This window comes from Coturnix japonica, chromosome 28 (genome assembly GCF_001577835.2).
Source record: "Coturnix japonica isolate 7356 chromosome 28, Coturnix japonica 2.1, whole genome shotgun sequence".
NCBI lineage: Eukaryota > Metazoa > Chordata > Aves > Galliformes > Phasianidae > Coturnix > Coturnix japonica.
Genome location: NC_029543.1, coordinates 2,383,117 through 2,404,369, shown reverse-complemented (window position 1 = coordinate 2,404,369; position 21,253 = coordinate 2,383,117). Strand labels below are relative to the sequence as shown.

Sequence of the window (21,253 nt, the reverse complement as noted above, 5' to 3'; positions counted from 1 at the left end):
CACAGGGGCTGCTTGGGTATTGCATCCAGGAATCTCACAGCACTTGACAATGGTCGGTATCGTCACCCCTACCCACCCATTTTACAGATGGGGGAAACTGAGGCACAGAGTGGTGACGTGACTTCACCAAGGCTGTGATGTGGCCGAGCCAGGACCCCCCAGACCTCAGTCCCAGGACTCGGTCCTGCTCTTGCCATGGGGAGGCTGCCCCCACCCCACACAGCCCCCAGCCCTCCTGCTCCCCACCACCCTGACCCCATCCTGGACCCCCACCCACCCCACATCTGGGCCACTGCCCCCCAGACCCCCCTCAAACCTCAGGGCTCCCACAGTGTCCCCTTTCTCCCCCTTGCCAGGACCACCAGCCCCCCATAATCTCTCCCAGGGGGGGCTGGGAGGACACAAGACCACCCAAATGGGAACTGGGGGTGGTGTATGGGGGGGGGGGGGGGCTCCAGCCTCACGCCAGCACAGTGAAACGCAGGAAGTTTATAGAGGGCTTTACAGAACAAAGCTACTGAAATCAGCCACACGATGGCCAGACATAAGGGACCCCGGCCCACCCCTCCTTACCCACCCCACGGTCACCCACTGTCCGATGAGCTGTGGGGGGCTGTGGAGGGGGACCGGCGGTGGCGGGTGGGGGTGCAGGGGGTGGTGGAGGGGCAGAGACGGGGGGCCCAGCTCCCCAACAGCTCACGCTGCTGCTGCCCGATGGCTTGGCTGATGAGAGCAGGCAGCGCCAGCAGGCTCAGCCCCAGCGCCTCCAGCTTCCCCTCCAAAGCACTGATGCGCTTCTCCAGGTCCTCGTTGCGCTCCTGCAGCTCCGAGACCATGTCGTACATGATGTTCTGGGTCTGTAGGTGGATGGTCCCATTGAGGGGGGGGGTTCAGACAGGTGATGGTCACCCAAAGCTGAGCCCCCCCCCCCCTTACTGTCAACACTCACCTTGGCCAGGTCCACCAGCGTGTTGGCCTGGTCGTTCAGCTTCCGTTGCTCCATCTTCACGCTCCTCAGCCTGTGGGATAAAGGGGAGCAAGGGGGGGTCAGCGTTGCCCCATTGGGTCCCTCCTGACCCTCAGCATGCAACCAATGGAGCCCCCCCACCCCGTGCATGGGGGGCTCTGAGATTCCACGGGACCCTGAGATTCACAGGGATGTCCCCACGCTGTCACCCCCACCCCGCCCCCCTCCCCATTGATGCAGCACAGCACCATGCACACGGATGGGGACGAGGGAGACAGGCACACTTACTTCTGAGCTCTGCAGGGAGGGGGCAGAACAGAGACAGAACACAACAGCAGCTTTAATACCAACACCGAGAGAGCAAAGGGGAACACAGCAGCACCCCTGTCCCACCCCCACCCCACATCACCCCAAAGCAGGAGGCAGAATGAAGCCAGACAGAGGGTGCGCTCATAGGGCACCCCACACCACATCCCCAGTGCCATAACCCCCCATCAGAATACACCCTCCCCATGGGACAGGGCATGGGGGGAAGGCCAGATCCAGCCCAAGGGATGGGGAAAACGTGGGGCAGGGTTGGCACAAACAGGGCCCAGAGGCAGGGGATGCTTTGGTGGTCGCCATGTAGGAAGCAGGTAAAGGTTTGGCACTTACTGATGGATGGCTTGGAGGAACTTACGCTGGTGTTTCCGAACTTTGGCATGGTCGATCTTCTTCACCAGCTTGGTGTGTTTGTAGATGAGCCACGTTTCCCTGAGTACGTTGGCAGCAGCATTTTTCACCTGGAGGGAACGAGAAGCGATGGGTGAGGAGGGGGTGGATGGAGGGGACCCATGGGGATGGGGCTATGGGGAAGGGGGGTCCTTACCCGCTTTGTTAGCTGCGTATCCATCATGAAGTTGTGCACGTGTTTCTCTGCTTTGGTGAGCTCTAGCTTTCTGGCAACCACGGCGACAACCAGAGCCGTGCAGCCGGCACCCTGCGGCACAGCATGGTGAGGGACCAGCACCCCCCCACCATCACCCCCCACCCCATAGCCCTATGCTCACCATGATGCCGGTGAGCAGACAGACCCCCTTCCCGCAGTAGGTGTGTGGCACCATGTCCCCATACCCGATGGAGAGGAAGGTGATGGAGATGAGCCACATGGCCCCCAGGAAGTTGCTGGTCACGTCCTGCTGGTCGTGGTACCTGCATGGGGCCAACACAGCCATCAGCACGGTGCCATATATTGGGCTGTGCCACACAGTGGCTTTACCCAAGGGGGTCCCCAAAAGGCACCGGGGGATCCAGCTCAGCCCTGGGGCTGCACACCAATGCTGGGCAGCAGGGACATGCAGGGAGCAGCGGGGTGATAGAGGTGGGGAAGGGAAGGGCTGACAGCAGCAAGCCGGGGTGGGCTCAAGCGTGCAGCAAGGAATTTAGGATTGCTGCCTCCCCTTCACCCACCCACCCCCCCCACCCCGGGTGCAGCCTGCGAAGTTTAGGCTTGGAACCTCAGCCGGCACCGAGGGATGCGGTGGGGTGATGCCAGGAGGTGATGCTATGGAGAGACACCATGGGGTGCTGTACCCAAAGGGCAGATGGCATCAAGGTGTTGGAGATATCAGTCCCCAAAGTGCCATCGCTGTGTCCCATGGTGATGCTCTGGGTGCTGCAGTGCTCCCCACTTCCCCTCACTGCTCTCCTTCCCCTTCTTCCCTCCTGTCCTGCACCCCAGGAGCATCCCTGGGGCCTGATCTATGTGACCCCCCCTTGGAGATGCTCCAGCTCCACACTGGGGACACAAGGGACCCAGTGTCCCCACCCCAGCTGCTTTGGCTCTGCTCCCTTCATCACACTGGGAACAAAACCAGAAACTCTGCGAGGGTTCCAGCAGCAAACACAGCCCTGCAGTGGGGCAGAGAGTGACCCCCAACCAGCCCTGGGCACTGCAGTGGCAGGGAGGGGGGTGGAGGGCATGGAGAGGGCAGAGAGCAGCTGCTGAGGTTCCAAGTGGAAAAGGGCTCCGAACCCTTTCCAGCTCTGTGGGATCTGTGCTCTGGCCCCCACAACCCGTCAGCTGCAGCTAATCCTAAATTCTGGGTAGCACAAGCCCAGGGTAAAGAAGGGAGGGGGGGGGGTGAAAAAGGGGAAGGGGGGGCCGTCCCGTGCAGGACGCGGCTGTCGTTCCTGGGGTGACTCACAGTTTGTCCCTGCGAGCAGCAGAGCGGTCAGAGAGGGAAAACAAGAGCAGTTAATGAGAGCTCCCAGGGCGAGCAGTGGATGGGGAGGGGGGCGGGGGGGTGAGCGTTATGGGGAGGTGAGGGGGGGCGCAGCTGGGGAGCATGTGCCACATCCCCACATCGGGGGGCTCCTCAACCCCAGGTGCACAGATGGGTCCCACAGCACCCTATGGGGATGGCCCCCTCCCCACTGCAAAGCTCCATCCCTCTGACCCCAGGCAAAGGGAGACCCGTGAATCCCAAAGACTTCTCCCCACACTTTGGCATTAGGAATCCTCAGCTGCGCCCCATCGATGCGCCCACCCCCTCCAACCATCCCCATATAGAGCCCCCCCCCCCAACCCAACACCCACCTCTCACAGACACGGACGGTCCAAGCAGCGATGATCCAGGAGGAGATGCTGAAGACCAAGAGCACCGTCCCGGGGCAGATGGTCATGAGGGTCTTCATGACGAAGCGGGTGTTGAAGTTGATCTTATTGAGGGCTCCGATGCTGCGTGACGAGGCGTCGGTGAAGAGCTTGCTGTGCAGCAACATGACCCTCCCGATCAGGTAGAGCCTCAGGAACATGGGGATGGACAGGATGATGTCCACGTCGGCATCGGCCACAGAAGCAGCGTAAGTGAAGGCCAAACGTGCCGTCCATGTGAACAGATACTGCCCGGGGATGGGGTGGATGGCACAGACCAGCAGCTCCAAGGAGATGAAGAAGATGCGCTCGTAGGTCATGGCGATGCGCCAGTCGTCTGCCCCGTTATCCACCATGAAGAGCTGCAGAGCGGGATGGGACCCATGGGATGGGATCCATGGGATGGGATCCATGGGATGGGATCCATGGGATGGGATCCATGGGGCAGGTGTGGGGCAGTGGGACCCCTTTGTATGTACCCACCCCCCAACCCCCCTTAACCCGGACCCCCTCTCACCTGGATCTCCCTGGCGTGATACATGACGATGAGCCCGAGCAAGATGATCGTGGAGAGGCTGATAAGGCATTTCAGAGCGAGGGAATACGAGGACTCCTACATGGGGAGGGGGCACCGTGAGCACTACGGAGCTCAGCCGGACCCCCCCTCACCTCCTGCCCCCCCACACACCTTGGTATAGACCCCCCAGGAGAGCTCGGTCTCGGTGACCATCACCACGATGCCAAACATCCCGAAGATGAGCGCGTAGTCGCTGAGCCGTTTCCTCTTCTCAAACAGGGCTCGTCTATGGCCCAGTTTGTAGCCGATGTTCTGGTTCCGCTTCGTTCCCCCCCTCCCTTCGGCCGCATCTCCCCTCCCCGGACTGGCCGGGGGTTGCACCACCACCTCGAGGCCGGGGGCTCGGCGGGGTCTCAGCGTTGGGCTCTGAGCCTCTAACGGAGGTTGGGGGCTGCGGGGCGAGGCGCTCGGGACCCCCCCGTTACGGCGGGGGCCGCTCATGGCTGTGGGGGGCGGGGGGCCGGGCGATGCCGCATGGCTCGGCGGGGCGGGGGGCACCTGCGGGAACGGCCCCGTTAGTTCTAAACCCCCCCCACCCTCCGGCCGTGGCACCGCTCCACGAGACCCCCCCACGGTTGTTCCCGGTTCCCCCCCACGCGGTGCCGGTATCGCGGTACCCGTCGGACACGTAGCGGTTTGTCGGTCCCGGTGCTGACCCGCTCCCTGCCGCCGGGCTGGGAGCGGAGCGGACCCGCAGAACCGGACCGGACCCGCAGAACCGGAGCGGACCCGGAGCGGACCCGCAGTACCGGACCGGACCCGCCGCAGCCGCAGCCCCACTCGGCCCCGGGAACGCGCGGCTGGAGGGGGCGGGGGCGTCACCGAGCGAAGCCGTTGATTGCCTGAAAGCGGCACCGCCCCCTCGACGCGCCACCCTTGCCACACCCCCTTTCCACGCCCCCCCCAAGAAAAACCCGGAGACCCCCCCACCCCCCCTGTGTCCCCCCAAGACCCCCCACCTCCCCCATTACAACAATCGTGCCGCCATCACCCCCTGCTTCCCCCCTTCCCCATTCTATCACCCCACGGACCCCCCCCCTCCATCACACCCCCACTCCCATCACCCCCCACCCCACAGCCACACCCTCACCCAACCCTCAGCCCCCCCCTACCCCCTTACGCCCCCCCATCACCCCATCACCCCTTCTCCACACCCCCTCTTCCCCCCCTCAGTGTCTCCCTGCCCCCCAACTTGCCCCCCCCCCCAACACACCACACAGCCCCCCCCCCATACCTGCTCGTGCTCCCCAGCACTGCCCAGGGGGGACCTTGGGGTGCTATGGGCCAGGGCAGCAGGGCTGGGGCTGGGAAAGGGGGGGGTCCGGGGGTCCGGGTGCCATGGGCTTCCCTCCACGCCTGGCAGGGATGAGAGATGGCTTTAAGTGGGGTATAGTGGGGTATAGACCCACACACACACACCCTTGGAGCTCTGCCCCACACATGCTGTGGATTCAGCCCCCATCCTCCCCATATATGTGGCCTATGTGGGATATAGGAGCCCCACGCTGGAGCTGCAGGCAGAGCCCCCCAGCACACACCCTCACTGCAGGGTCTGCACTGCTGCGTGCACAGGGGGGGAGGACAGAGCAATGTGGTTTCCCCAGCCTGGCTGCAGAGCCAGCACCGATCCCAGCACACACACACACACATACACGGCCCTGTGTTGCAAACAGCCCCATTGCACACACAGCCCCATTGCACACACAGCCCCATTGCACGAGCACTTTGCAGCTCAAACAGCCCCGCTGCACCAACTGCTCCACTGCATGGACACCTCAGTTGCACCAACAGCACCACTGATGCATGAGCAGCCCCGCTGCACAACCAACCCCATTGCACAACCATCCCCATTGCACGACCGTCCCCATTGCACGACCATCCCCATTGCACAGCCATCCCCATTGCACGACCATCCCCATTGCACGACCGTCCCCATTGCACAAACATCCCCGCTGCACCAACAGCTCCATTGCACGAGCGTCTCTATTGCATCCAAAGGCCCATTGCACGAGCAGCCCTACTGCACCAACAGCCCCAAATGTGCATCAGCTGCTCCACTGCAGCATCGTTTCTATTGCACCAACGGCCCCCATTGCTCCAACAGCCCCCGTTGTGCAAATGGCCCTACAAAACAAACATCCCCATTGCACCAACAGCACCATTTGTACCGACATCCTCACGTCACACCCCCCCTGTGCTGCATGAACAGCCCCACAGAGCCCCCCATAGCACAAACACCCCCCCATATCATCCCCATCACCCCCTATAGCACTGCAGCCCCCCCAGTGCAATGGCTGCAGGGATTGGGAACTCATAGGGAACCCAATGGGGGACCCCTCTTTTCCCTGCAGGAAGATGCAGCCCCATATATTTCAGCCCCCCCCCCCATAGTGCAGTGACATTAGGGACCCCCCCCTTCCTCCTCCCTATGGGGTCACACTGCAGCACTGCATTATGGCTGCCCCATAGGGCTCGGGGTGCAGCTGCTGTTTGGGGCCCTGGCTCCCCTCCAGGCTCAGATCATTTGCTCACCATTCTGCCAAATTTACAGCAGGGAAACGAGCTCCTATTTCCTTTTAATATTCAGATGGGAGGAAAGGAGACTTGGGGGGGGGGGGGGATGGGAGGCAATGAGGGGCTCTGCAGGGTTTTTAGGGGCTCCCCAATAGGGTCAGTGTGCTCCCATAGGGCCCTTAAGGATGGATCCTGGGCTGCCATCACGCTGCGGTCGTGTCGCTCACATTGAGGCCTCATTAAATCCTTCCTGTCTGACAGCGGTGGGGATCCGTCCAGTGGGGAGATGATGGGGCTGATTGAAAGCCAGAACCCGGAGCTCAATGGTCCCTATTTGTATCCCTGTCCCCATAGCAATGCGTCCCATTGGGATGCTCAGGGATGTGGGTGCTGAGAGCATCCCTGTCCCACAGCCGCAGTGTGGGGATGGGGGACACCAAGGTCCCCTGCTTTGCTTGCAGGTAATGGTGGTGGATGTCCTTGAGCGGTGGCTCTGTGTGTCCCAGCAGCAGCTCAGTGTGGCTGCAGACCCCCAGTGGGGTGAGCCCCCCCCATACCCCTGGGCTGGGGGCTGGATGCCCATGGATGCATGGATCTGACCCTATGGGGGCACAGAGATATCACAGCCTTCAGATCAAGTGTCCTGGGGGGAAGGAGAGGATGGGGAGGGGGATTCCTATGGGATACTGGCATTAATGGGGGTCCTGGGCACAGCTTCAAGGAGGGGGGGGATGTGCTGGGACACACATTGGGCCTGAGAACCGCAGCAAAGGCTGCACTGAGCCACAATGGCTTCACCCAGCCCTGCTGCCCCCTCCCTCCCTTTGGGGGCTGAGGGGACCCCTCCTCATCCTCACAGTGGGGACAGTGAGAAGGCGATGAGCGCATCCCAGAGCGGGTCTCAGCTGGGACACAGATGGATTATCACCTCCTGCAGCCCCCTCCCCAAGTGGTTGGAGCCCCCCAGATCCATGGAGACCCTCCATAGAGACCCCCATGGCAGACAGGGGGTCTGTCCTATCCCCATTGCATCCCCATGGGGGGCAGTAGGACCCCACTCCCCCCCTATGCCCCCGAGCAGCACTGCTGCCTGCGAGCAACTGCAGAGGAGGGTGCAGCTAAAAATAGAGGCGGGCGGCCGAACGGCTCCGGGTGGTGATTTATTTATTACCAGCTCCCTAATTTCTGCCTGGGAATCACAGGGATGGGGGGTGGGGGGGTGATATGGGGGGGGGAAGGCAGGAATATGGGGCGCTGGGGCCATATTCACAGCCCCACTCCTGCAGCCATCACGTCCTGGGGATGCCCTGCTGGGGCCATATGTCCCAGACTGGAGAGCATCTGCTGGTGTCAGCATGAGCCCCCGGCCCCACACACAGCATGGAGGGGGGGGGGGCAGCATGGGGGGGTCTGAGCTTGGTTTAGGGCCACGGAGCAGCATAATAGGAGCTGAGATTAGTTCAAGGGCTGCGGGGTTGGGACCTCTGGATCATCAACACAAGGAGGGCTGGGACAGTGCCATGATGGGACCCCCCCCTCCGGAGCCATTGCTGCTGCCCCATAGCCCCCCCCCCCATCCCCGAGTGCTGAGCCCAGATGTGGGAGGGCTCTGCCCCATGTGGGACCCGTGGGGATGGCAGAAGGGAGTGAGGATATCGGTGGGTCTGGAGGTGCGTGGGGAAAGGCGGCTGGTTGCCACCCACGGGGACACGCAGGGACACTCACAGCACCCCGGGCAGAGCCGCGATGTGGGGAATCCTCTGGAATGAGGGATATCCCGGGGTCTCCCCGAGAGGAAAACAGAGGGAAACCCTCCTGCAGGGAGAGGATCTGGGGCTGGATCGGGGCCTGGGGGACAGCGGGGACACGGGGACAGCGGGGACAGCAGCAGCTTCCCCAGGGCTGGTGATCCCCCACCCCTCTCCCCCTCCCCAACAGAGACCGCATCCCTCTCCCTCCCCACCACCGGACGGGCACCCAACGCTGCCACCCGCCGTCCCCACCGCAGGGTCCCCACGGGGGTGACACCTCCCTCCCTCACCCCAGAACCCCCTCAGCCCCCCATGTACCGGGGCACGATCCCCTCAGCGTTGGTGATGCCCTACCTGGACCAATCCCGGTGGGTGCCCGGGGTCCCCTCTCCCCTCCGCCGCCACCACCGCCGTCCCCAGACAAAGGCACAGCGCCGGCTGCGCCCGCCGCCCCCCCCTCGCCGCTCGGCTCAGCCGCAGGACAAAGCCGCCACGCATGGCTGCCCCCAACGGGGCCAACACGGACCCCCTGCCTGGAGGGGGCGTGGGGGTGCCCGGCCGTCCCCGCTGCCCTCGAGGGGTGGGGGATCCCCGACCCCCTCCAGCCCCTTCGTGGAGCTGAGGCGTCAGGTTGTGGGGGGGTCCCCCCGAGCCCCCCACCCCGTGCGCAGGGGCCCAAGGTCATGGGGAAGGGCAGAGAGGGGCGTGGGGGGGGGGGTCCCCACTGCGCACCCACCCTCGGCCTCGATGGGTGAAGAGCGTAACGCAAAGAGCACGGCGGGGCCCCGTGAGCTGAGCCCGGACTTTGAGATGGCAAACACGGCCCCGAGGACAACACCGGGACACGGCGGGGACACCGTGTGTCCGACCCCACCGCCCCCTGAACCGACACCGCCGTCACAACACGGGACCCCACAGCGGGGAGCCTCGAGGCATCCCCCTTCCCTTCACCCTCCCCTGTCACCTCCGCATCCCGATCCCTTCGGTCCCCGCACGCACAGACACCCAAAGCTGGGGGGGGGGGCTTCAAGCTGAGCACCAAACCCACCCGGGGCACCGCACCGTCACCGCGTTCCAACCACTACCGGGACACGGGGATGCTCAAACAGGAGCAGGGAGCCCATTCGGGGTCCCCCCCCCTCAAGCTCTGTGAGCAAAAGCGGCTCGAGACCCCCTGTTGTCCCCCCCCCCTTCCACGCTCACCTGCCACAGCCCCGCAGGATGGAGACGAGGACGCGGGGACGGGGCGGGGGGCGGCGGGGGCTGCTCTGTGCAGGAGCCGCGGGAGCCTCTGGGAGGGAGCGGCAGCACGAAGGGGGGGCTGGGGGCTTCCCCGCCCCACACCCCCTCGCCCCCCCCCGGCCCCACCAGGCGGGTGTTGACCTTGAGGCCGCGCTGGCGGCGGTGGTGGGGAGGATATTTATAGCAGGGCACAGTCACTCCCGTCGCATCCTCATTGTTCGTGACACCCTCGCCCCCCCCCCCACTCTCCCTTCCGCGGCTGCCCATATGAGGACCCCCCCCCTCACCGTAATTCGGGTGCGAGAGAGACCGGGGGGAAGCGGGGGGGGGGGAGGGCAGAGCGTGCAGAGCTCCCCCCAATCCACAGAGCGCTGGGAACAGCCCCACACACAAACAGCGTCGCCGCCCCCTCCCCAGCGATCAGTGCCAGCCCGGGGCATCCCCCGCTGCCTCCCGACCTCTGGAGCCGAGGGATTCCCAGCAGCGGGGGGTTCCCTCTGCCAGGGGGTCCCCGGGGGAGTCCCCGAGACGGGGGGGGGTGTCCCCAGTGCTGCGCAACCCCAGGACTTGGGTGGGGTCCTCGGGAACCAGAGGGTCCCCAGTGCCCCCCATGGTGCCGGAGGGGACCCCCAGGGCTCACACGTCCCCGGCAGAGCGGAGGGATTCCCGGCATTGATGGTTACCGATTAACGGAGGGGATCCCGGACGCAGGGAGACCCCGAAGCGCGGTACCCCCCCCCCCCCGCTCCCCCCACCCCGCGCTGCACCCACCTGCGGGTAGACCCCCACCTCCACTCCCCTCGTGTACAACCGGCGGTGACCATGACCCGGGGCGAGCCCGTGCCGGGGCTGCGGGGAGCGAGGGTTGAGTGGGGGTCGTGGGGGAGCGGGGGGGGTCTCCGCTATGTCCCCTCGGCGGCCCCAGCTCGGGGCGATGCGGTTCGGTGCGGCGTCGCGATCCCTCTCCCACGCGCAGCCGCGCGTTCCCGTGCACCGCCGCTATTGTCTGCGGCTGGAAACGAACCTCCCGCCGTGTCCCCGCACAACCGATATGGGGAGGGGGAGAACGACCACCCCACACCCCCCCCCAGCGGCTCTACCCCACCCTATTGCGGGCAGCACCAACAGGAGCTGCGGGACCCCTCGGTGATCCCCATCCCCTGGGGGGAATCATCCCCGGGGGTCTCTCCGCTCGTCGCTGGGAGCCGGGGGGGGGGGTCCCCAAATGCCCCCCCCATTGGGGGGACCCCGGTGTGCCCATGGGGGGGGGGGAGGCAGAAGCACCGGTGGATCCAGAGTTATAGAGATCAGGGAACAAAGGGGGTCCCCGGTGCCAAGGGGTTTCCCAGCAGTAAAGAACATCCCTAATGGTGGAGGGGGGGGGCATGAATCGGGGGATCCCCAGAGCAGACACGGGAATAAAATGGGGTCCACAGGAAAGCAGGGGGGGGTCCCCATGACTCAGAGGGATCCCAGTGCCGGGGGGTCCCCAGGAGTAAGGAACCACCAGAGCCGGGGGGGGGGTCCAAGGAACCGGGGGGTCCAAGAACAGGGGAGTCCCCAGTGCGGGGGTACGGGAATATAAAGGGATCCCTGCGATCGTGGGGGGGTCCTTTGGGTGGGAGCCCCCGGGCTGTGCGGGGTTTGTCAGCCTTGGCGGGTGTGCACGGCTCGGCTTTGCACAAAGCATGGAAGGAAGGGGGGGGGGACACGCAGGGGGTGCACAGTGAGGAAGGGGGGGGAGGCAATAAGTGTGCAACGGTGGCACGTGGAGCAGCGCAGGGTGTGCACGTGCGGTGTACAAAGAGGGGTGGTGGTTGTGTGTGTGTGTGGGGGGGGCATAGGCAGTGCGCACCCGGCTCCGTGCTGCAGAGCGCGGGGGGGTGCGTGGTGCAGGGGGTGCGTGGGTTCTAATGAAGGCGGGGGGGGAAGGTGTGCAGGGAGGGAGGGGGGGGGATGCCCGGACGGGGTGGGGGTTGCAGGGGATGCCCGGTGCGGGGAGGTGTGTGTGTGCGGGGGGGGGATGCCCGGTGCCAGCCCTGCGCGGCTGCGCGCACTGCGAGGATCCCGCAGCCACAATGACCGTATTTCCCCCCCCCATCCGTGGGTTCCCCGCCTCCGCAGCATTGCCATAGCAGCAACGAATCCCCCCTCTCTTCTCCCCCCCCCCCAACCCTCCTTCTCTTTCACCCCTCCCCGCTAAATCGCTGCGGGGTTGATGTGGGGGGGGGGGATGCAGAAAGGGAGGGGGAATCCCTGAGGGGGGGAGGAGCGGGGAATCCCTCCCCTCTGCGCTCCGCCGCCCCCCCCCCGCTGCGGGAACCCGGGGGTGGGGGGGGGAACCGCCGCCCTGAGCCGAGGGTGGGGGTTTGATGGGGGGGTTCCCCCGTTGTGGATCTCAGCGCATCCATCTTGTGATCGGAGCTGGGGGGGGTTCCCAGTAATCCCGGCTGCAATGGGGGGATCCCTGCTGTAGGGGGGGGGTCCCGTCGTTCCCCCTCTTTAAACTCACTCCTGCGAGGGGAGCGGTCACCCTATTCCCCCCCTCCCCCGGCAATGGGGGGGTCCCTGCAGCAGGGGGGGGCGCACCCCCGTTCGCCCCTTCCCTTCCCATCCCCCCCTCCAGGGTCTCCATCGCACCGCAGTGTTCGGGGGGGGGCACAGCGACCACAGCCCAGCGCTGCGGCGGAGGAGGAGGAAGAAGGCAGCGCTGTACGAAGCCCCCACCGAGAAGGGCAGGGGGGGGGGGGGGGGCAGGGATGGGGCACCGCCAGCCCCCCCCCCCATCCTGGGACATGGGGATTTGAGGGTGGGGGGTCGGAAGGGGGGGAAAGAAGAGGGGAGGCGGCACTCACGTGTGCGCTGTTCTGCACCGCGGAGAGGCGGAGGAGCGCAAAGCCCCCCCCGGGCTGCGGGGAGAGGGGAGGGGGGGAGACGGAGCGGGGACCCTGCAGTGTGAGGTGGGGGGGGATGGTATAGGGGGGGGAGTCTCACCTCGGCTCTGCTGGAACGCGGTGCAGCCTCGGGAGCAGCTTCCAGCGGGGATGGGGATGGGAAAGACCCTCCGCCTCGATCCCGAGGCTCCACGGGGCGTAACCGGCTCCGATACGGGGAAACGGGGCCGAAGTGGGGCCGGGGGGGCGTTGGGAAGAGCCAGTCTTCCCCCCCCCTCACCCTCGTATAGACCCACAAAGGCCGGCGGTGCTGCTCCCTCCGCTCCCCAGCACGGATGGGGGATGGCGAGGGCTGCGCTGGGGAGCAGAGGGTGGAAACATCCCCCTCCTCACCCACCCCCGACCCTTAAAGCACAGCAGGACCCAGCCAGCCCCCAAGACCCCCCATCCCCCCACAAACCAGCCACAGTTTGGGTTTGTTTTTTGCTTTTTAATTGGATTCAAACACAACAAACTTCTCACAGATGGGGTAGGGGGGGGGGTCAAGCAACCCCTGCAGACGTCAAGTAGAGCCTGCTGCGTATGGGGGCTTAAAAACTACAAAGGGGGGGGAGAGTGAAAGGGGGGGGGGAAGAGAACACTCTAGCTGCTTGCTCCCAGCAAGGTGCAGGATCCATCGGTGCTGCCACAGCCCCTAAAGGAGCTCAGTGCCTTCTCCTATGCCTTGCCATGGGTGCTGCATACAGCCTGGGGGGGGGGCAGCGAGGCTGTGAGGGGCTCTGGGGTTTCATAGCCCCTTCTGCAGGCTGCAGGGCACAGCCTTGTGTGAGTCTGGGCCATTAGGAGAAGCAGCAGCTCCCCCCTTTGTGGGGTGGTTCTCAGGGTGCAGCATCCCCTGGAGCACCCATAGCCCAGCATGAAGGTCTGGGATCCCATAGGAAAGCCCACCAGGAAGGTCACAGTCTGTGTGGGGCACAAACATCAGACAGGGCAGGATCACAGCCACGCTGCTTTGTGTCCTGTGCCCCTATTCAGACAGAAGGCAGCTCTCCCTTCCCCACAACAGGGGCACGAATCCCCATTGGGGTTCATCTGCGGTGCTGGGTGGGAGGAAAGGAACGAGGCCACAGGCAGCACCAGCATGAGATCACTCCAGGGACCAACGGGAGCAGAAAGTGACAGCCTTCCTTATGGGCAACAATTGACCTGGCAGAGCAGAGTGCAGTATAAGCATGGAGGAGATGGGGATGAATGCAGTGTGGGTCAGGTCCGGGTGTGGGCAGCAGGAGGGGGCTGGGAAGCACGTTAGTAGCTCCCTGTAAGACACCAACTGAGCACACAGCAGTGTTAGTGTCCCTATGGATCTGCATAGGGGAGTGAGCACACAGAGACAGCAGGGTGCTGGAGAGGGCTGCAGCCTCGTGCTGGTCTTAAATCCAATAACAAGGAGTGACAGAAAGAGGGAATGGGGAAGGGAAACAAAAGAGAGGAGGTTCTTTGTGCCTCCTGCTTCATCTGAGCAGAGCCCACGGCTCCAGCCCACCGTCCAAGGGGGGGGGGATGATCAGCTCTGTGTTCTACTTCTGGCTGTTGTAAGCTTTGTGCCTCTGGTTCATGGGGTTTTCTGGAGACTTCATCCATTCCTTCTTGAGGAGCTGCTTGAGTTGGGACAGGCGCATGTTTGGGTTCTCTTGTTTCAGACGTGGCAGGTTGAGCTCTTCAAATGCAGTGAAGGCCGCTTTCATCCGGCGCTCGGGATGTCGGTCCCCATCATTGGTAACGCTGGTGGGAGGGAATTCAGACAGACATGCATCAAATACACCTCCCAGCAAAGGCAGAGCAGCTCACCCGGCTCTGATCAAACACAGAGGAGCTCTGGTTATAAAGCAGAAAAGCCCACAACGCTTCCATCCCCCCTTTCTCACTTCAAACACCCCCCATAGAACATCAGGGCTCATTTAAGGCAGCGGGATTTGCTCTTGTAAGGAAAGCAAAGCCTCAAAGAGGAGCAGCATCACAGCAAGGCCAACTACCTGAGCACAGCGATGGCATCCTCTATTGTCCTGGCCTCCACTGTCCCTTCCTCCAGGACCCGTCTGTTGATGTTCTCCTCCAATGGGACCTCCAGGTGAGTTTTCTCCTTCTCCACTGTGCAGGAAAGGGGATAAAAAGAGAAGTGTTCACATCAGATCCTTGCTGTGATGCCCTCAGCACAGACACAGCCTTCACCAAAGTGCTGAGGGAAGCACAGAGGAAACTCAGCCACAGCCTTAGGATGAATGAGAGCCCACTTTTCTGCTTCTCCACCTCAAAGAGACAGGAGGTTTCCTTCCCTCCCCCCCAAATGCTGGGCAGATACAGCAAAGCTGCCCTACATCTCCTCCTTTCCAAGCACCCCAACTCTCCCCACTGTGTCCCTGCTGCTTTTCTGTGCTCCCACCAACCTGTCTCTGCATTCTCCTTCTGCTGCTGATCCTTCCTGATGCTCTCCTCAATCTGAGCCCTGGTGACTTTGCCTGGTGTTGCCTGTTTAGGTGACTTCCCCTTCAGCTTGGAGTCCTCTTCTTCCAGCAGGCGCTGCAGCTCCTTCTTACGCTCCAGCTGCTCCAGCCTCCGCTTCTCCCTCTCCTCCTGCAATAGAGATAAGGACAAGAGTCACCCAATCAATGGCCCTTAGAGGAGCAGGAGAGCAACATGGATGGCAACAGGCACCTCTCTCCCCCCATCAGACATACAGGCCCCCAGCAGGACCTGCCCCATCTACAACAGCAGCAGCCTAGGAGGAGCTTAGGGCAGCAGCCAGGGCTGCTAATGCTCATATTAAGCTCCCCACTTTCATTTTAATAAGTGGTTGGAGGTTGAAAGTTCAGCAGTTGTTTTGTAGACAGAGTGTAGAGAGGCTGCTCTGGGTCCTTGGGTCTGGTCAGGGCAGGGGTGAGGCAGAACCCAGCCAACAACACGGCTCTTGTGTTGATTTGAAGCTCTCTATGGGGAGTTTAAGAGCCACTTTGCCCTCCAAGTGCCACTGAAGAGCGTGTCAAGGCCACGCAAAAGGCCCATAGAGACCTTCAGCACATTGCATTGATTCCTCCCATCTCTAAGCTGGAAAGAAACCAAACCCAAATGCAACAACAAGCACCAGCCCTGAGTAGGTCAGGGTCACGTGCTGCAAAGCATTTTGTTATGGGGACATTTAATTAAGGGCGTCATCCATTATTCAACAGGGATGGCACAAGAGAAGTGACTGAGCATTAAGCAGGAGGGTTGACTCCAAGGCAGCTCTGCTATCAGCTGTCCTGGGCTCTGTGTCAAAGCTCAGAGGCACATCACGAGGATGGAGGCTTTGAGACTTCACCAGGCAGAAGAAAATAACCCAACAACATGAAGTCGTCCAAAGGTTTAAAGTGAAACCCATCACAAGGCTGAATCAAAACGCTCTGATGCTGAATCAAACCATGCCCTGGGGCTGCTGCCTCCCAAAGCCAGCGAGGAGCAGACCTTCACCCTGGGTTGAGATGGGGAAGCCTCGCTGGGGCTCCGGCCAAGGATGGGAATGAAGCCATTATGGGCACGAAGCTTTTATTGCAGTTGGCTGCCTGCAGACTCCTGGTCATTAAACACACGGTGCCTTGAGGCACAATGCCCTGGCAACCCGACCATGCAAAGTGCAAGCTCAGTTATAACACCACCTTCCCTTACTCTTCCTGGGTAACCTCCTTTACTAGTAAAGATCAAGCACACAAATGGACTCAGCCTCCTTGATCAAGGAGCTGCTGGTCTCTCCCTATTGTATCACAGGAGGGGGAGGACTGTCTGCATCCCTAAGGCCAAACCTGCAGTGTGATCTGCATGAGCTCTGCCCACCTCGCAGCCGCTCCATTACATGCAAAGCACACGCAGGAGAAGCAGCACCGTGATGGGAGGTGGGCAGAGTGCCCAGCACTTCAGCTTGTGCAAGGAAACGTCCCTTGGTTGTGGTTGGAGCAGGGTGCAGAGCTCGTCCTGCTGCTCCCCTCCCTGCTCGGAGATGCTGCTCCCTGCTCTGGCATTTGCCATCGAGTTGCTATTTGTGGAAAGCAAACAAGGCAGAGCTGCTGCTGATCTGTCACAGGCCGTGCAAGCTTTGCATGCTCGGGTTTCCCTGGAGGACCATCCATTCCTTGGATCCCGCTGTGCCTGCAGGCGATGCCCCACATGCAATGGACATCTCTGATCCCAAAGCCTTTCCTAGGTCGGGTAATGCAAGCAAACCCTTTCAGAGTCAGTTTAAAGAGAGGGCAGCTTGCATTTGCGTAAGCGAAACATACAGCAGAGCTATTAGAAAGCAGGGGGAGAAATGAACTCCATGGGGTGTCAGGGGGAGCAGTGGGCGAGTTTCTTTAAGTGGACAATTGTGCTCACGAGGATTTGTGTGTTTAAATGCTGGTTTTCCAGCCTCCGACTGAACGGTCATTAGCTTTCAGAACAGTTCCCCACCTGTGAGACAGGAGGAGAACGAGGTCCCACGCACGTGGCTTTGGGAGCCAGCACTCAATAGAAGCAGCAGTGCTCCCAATGAACCTCTTAGGAAGGCGGAGAACCTGCTGCCAGCCTGGCACAAAGGCAAAGTGATGCAGAGGAACAAGAGAGCTGCAAAGAGTGAGAAGCAAACCCAGCGTGCAGCACGTCCCACTGCTCTGCAAGCTGCCCTGCTTGCAGCTCCCAGCAGGGCTTGGGGATGGGGTCACCCCAATGCCCTCCTCAGTCCCTAACAAATACTGGAGCAAAAGGAGGTTGGTTCTGGGGTCTGAATGCCTGCACTCGCCATGGGGTGCTCGCTCTGTTCTCTCTCTGCCCCTGTGTTTCTTATTTAAACCATAGGATTTCAGCTTTGCCAAGCTGGTACCACACAGCCAACCCCCCCCCCCCACCCACCCACCCAGGGGGGGCCAGCAGTCACTACACCCATCTCACACGTCAGCTGAGTGTGTGATGCTCACAGCTGAGTAATCCCGCACTGAATCACACAGACAATCACTGCTGGCCCCGCAGGATGATGCCAAGGATGTTGGATGAGCAGGAAGGTGGTGAGGACTGACAGGTAGCAAGAACAGCCCAGCCAGAACATAGAGAAAGGCTGCTAACCCTGCAGACAGACAGGCAGCAGGAGATGGGAACTGAACCCCCCCAGCAGGGCCAGCAGCCAGAGTGAAGGTGGAAGCCCTGCAGTGAGACCTCTGCCCTTGGCAGCTCCGTCACCATCCCTCTTCCCGTAACACCTCGGTGCTTTTAATGCCTTGTCACCCTTCCAAACCCTCCTGCAGCTTCACCCAGGACACGTCTGAGGTTGTTCCACCACCAGACACACTTTAGTTAATTGCATGGAGAGAAGGAAAGGCGCTGCAATGAGGCGGATTGCTCTGAACTACAGCTGAACTGCATATGAAGATGGGCAGAGAGGAGAGAAATACCTGTATATTAATAGGGAAACAGCTCTCTGGGGGGAAAACACCTTGTGTCTTTCAGCAGGGAGCACATAGATCCAGTGCTTTCAGCTGGAGCTCCCCAGGGAGGATGGCAAGCTGTGCCATCCAGGAGGCACACACACACATGGCAGGTTGGTGGCATGAGCTCAGATGTTCCTTCATGCATCACAGAGCCACCAAATGAATGTCAGCCCCTGTCAGCAGGGATCGGCTGCGACGGCTGCTCTCAGAGCTGGGTGGTGTTTAATGAAACCCCAATACCAGCACGCAGAGCCAATGAATCCACCAGCAAAACTACACGCTGCCTTCTCATTGACTGCTCTAAGGCCCATCCGTGGGGTGAGGAAGGGATGAAAGGAGGTTTGTTCTGCACACGTGTCCTGCTGGGCGATGGCCCAGGGCTTTCCAGCCATACCCATCCACTCAGCACACAGAGCTGCTGTTAAAGTGTTACTGCCATCACCCGGAGAGCTGGGGAAGAGCTGAGGGAAGGCAGGAGGGCTGTGTGAGATGCAGGGATGTGGATGTGCACTCTGTAACCAGGAGCAACATGCTGACAGTGTGGCAGCAACCAGCAGGGCTATTGCCATGCCAGCAACACCAGAATAACTGGAGCCCCTTTGGCAGAGCAGCTCCTGCTGCATTGAGCCATGGGTTGCCAGGGGGTTCCTGGGCATGAAATACACTCAGACAGCACTCAGACCCAGGAGCCATATGAACCAGCATGGAGATGCTCCCATTAGGCTGAATTACCCTAGAACACCCCAAACCCAGGTGAAAGAAGGAGAGAATGAGCCCCTATTGAGCAATCTCCTCTCTCTTCTATCAAGTTCTGTGCTGGCAGAGCAGCATTGAGGGGGAAACCACACTGCTGTGCTCCCTACAGCCTCATTTGGGCCCTGCTCAGAGCCTCACACTTTAGAGCTAAGAGCCCAGGTGCCCCTGCTGATGTTCTCATGGCCCTTTCCTGCAGGAGGTTGTTCTGAAAGAGCATTAAAGTAGGTCACTGCTGGCAAAAAGCAAAACCCCTTAAGCAGAGCAATAATAAGACCTCGTTCCAGGAAGTAATTAGGCAGCATTACAGGATTGCAATGGGGAACAGCATGTATGAGTCTACATTCCAAATGGCAGGACACGTAGCAAGGGGGGGAATTCACAGCCCTGGGGTCACGGGGACATGTTGGCCTCCTGCCTGGCCAAAGTCAGTGCATGGAGATCAGTCAGAGCCAACCTAAATCAGTAACCCCATCAATTCCAACTGTGTCTGCAGTAGAACCCCTCCTAGATAGTGAAATAGGAACCAAACTGCTTCAGAAGAGGCAGATAAGTTGCCCTTAAGAAGTCTGGCTAACACTGAGGCAGGACAACCCTGCAGACCCAATAAGAGCAGATGAGCTCTGATGAACCCCTCTGGTTTTTGAGGCACTGAGTGGATTGAGCTGCTAAGAGCAAAGCAGGGAGAGTCTTATATTTGAGAGCTAATGGTGATATGAAACACACTGACCTGGGGAGAGGGGGGGGAAATGGGGTTGTATTAAACCCTGTTGATTTCTTGTTGTAGAAGGGAAAATTAAGAGTGGAATCCAAAGGAGAGAAACCAAAAAGCCTGGTCCAAGAAGGCAATATGTATAAGAAACTGAGCCCTACAGCAGAAATCACGAGCACTGCATTATCTCCTATAAGGCTGCCTTGATTCCCTTCCTTCCCTTCTGCCAGCAGTGAGATTCCTCATTCACACATCCACCCCAACTCACACTCACCCCCACACTGTTCTTCTTTTAGCTCCACCATTGCTCACATGGGCTGCTCCACCCCAGAGTTGAATGCGGGGCAATGGGGAGCAGAGCCACAGGACAAGAACTGACCCTTCCCAACAACCTGCCAGCTGCTCACCTTCCTCTGCTCCTTCCTCATCACGTGTTTGTCATCATCCTTCCAATACGCATCTTCCAGCTCCTGCTGCCTCTTCGCATCGGCTGCTGCCTTTGCTTCAGCTTTCCTTGCACGGGCAGCAGCCGATTTGGTGTTCTCCCCTTGGAACTTCTTGGGCATCACTCACTGTGCTCTGTAGAGAAGAAAACAAGCAAGGAAAGAGCTCAGAGCCCCCACCAGGCCTTGAGGATCATCACAGCCCCAGCAATGAAGCCTGGACCCAAAGCTTTATGATCACAGCCCCATAGCTTAAAGGGGACCTCAGAGCACTGCTAAGCCCCCCTGTACCCAGTAATAGCCAATCCAAGCAGCCCCCAACCCCCATACAGTGCAATGGGGGGGTCACACTGCCCTCATACCCTCATGGGGGGGGGGGGGGTCATAATGCCCTCATACCCTCATGGGGGGGGGGCTCATAATGCCCTCATAACCTCATGGGGGGGTCTTAATGCCCTCATACCCTCATGCGGGGGGTCATAATGCTCTTATACCCTCATGGGGTGGGTCATATTGCCCTTATACTCTCATGGGGGGGGGTCTTAATGCCCTCATACCCTCATAGGGGGTTATAGTGCCCACTGTAGAGGGCGAGCAGCCATAAGGAGGGGGTTACACAGAAACAGGGGTGGGCCCGGCCTATAGAACACAACAACCTGAGACACCCCCCATTTATCCCCCTCCATTAACCCCCTCCCACGGCCACCGCCATTAGGAACTGTAACCTGGATGTTTAACGGCAGCAGATCACAGCGCAGAGCTCCAGGCCGCAGTTCAGCCCCCATATAGACCCCGACCCCCACCCCATATAGACCCCAACCCCCCCTATACAGACCCCGACCCCCCCCCAACCGCCCCGTTCCTACCCGGCTCGGCCGCTCCGCCCGTCGCACACTTTATACGTCATCACTCCGCGCGACGCATCCCCTAGGTGTTACCCCCGCAGACTCGCAGCGCTCCCGCCGCCATCTTTATTAAGGGTGCGGTCGCAGCTCCAGGAGAAATACTGAGAAACTGTAGCGATAAGGACTCAGCCCTTATCTACATCCGCATCCCCTCTCGCAGTTCCTCACTCAGCCGCGATAAGGCCTCTCGTATCTCACTGCTTCAATCCCCCCCTTTATGCCCGGTACAAAGATGGCGCCGCGCTGCCACCACCCAAAGATGGCGGCGGAGAAGGGGGCGGGGCTATCTGTCATCAGTGGGCGTGACCTATAGACTGCCACCCAATCAGAGCGGGGTGTGACCCGTTGCCCCTCCCATTGTGGGCGTGGCTTAT

General features: G+C 61.1%; 2 protein-coding genes across 3 annotated transcripts; both read right to left on the bottom strand.

The window, feature by feature from the left end:
- Positions 1-469: 469 nt before the first annotated feature.
- On the bottom strand, positions 470-9,161 carry KCNN1 (potassium calcium-activated channel subfamily N member 1). The gene is made up of 10 exons (XM_015886390.2): positions 8,799-9,161; positions 5,414-5,535; positions 4,291-4,677; positions 4,120-4,215; positions 3,546-3,964; positions 2,017-2,158; positions 1,836-1,946; positions 1,622-1,749; positions 950-1,019; positions 470-857 (listed from the first exon to the last, which is right to left on the bottom strand). Exons 1-10 carry the CDS (start codon positions 9,127-9,129, stop codon positions 585-587), a joined length of 2,079 nt encoding a protein of 692 aa, XP_015741876.1. The 5' UTR covers positions 9,130-9,161; the 3' UTR covers positions 470-584.
- A 4,818-nt stretch (positions 9,162-13,979) lies between these two features.
- Positions 13,980-20,972, bottom strand: CCDC124 (coiled-coil domain containing 124). 2 transcript variants are annotated; one of them, XM_015886366.1, is made up of 5 exons: positions 20,841-20,972; positions 19,939-20,110; positions 15,025-15,211; positions 14,614-14,728; positions 13,980-14,362 (listed from the first exon to the last, which is right to left on the bottom strand). In XM_015886366.1, the coding sequence occupies exons 2-5, from the start codon at positions 20,095-20,097 to the stop codon at positions 14,158-14,160; spliced, it is 666 nt and encodes a 221-aa protein (XP_015741852.1). In that variant the 5' UTR covers positions 20,098-20,110; positions 20,841-20,972; the 3' UTR covers positions 13,980-14,157. The 2 variants fall into 2 exon arrangements, with proteins under 2 accessions (XP_015741852.1, XP_015741853.1); XM_015886367.2 differs by lacking the exon at positions 20,841-20,972 and adding an exon at positions 20,700-20,816.
- Between the last annotated feature and the right edge of the window lie 281 nt (positions 20,973-21,253).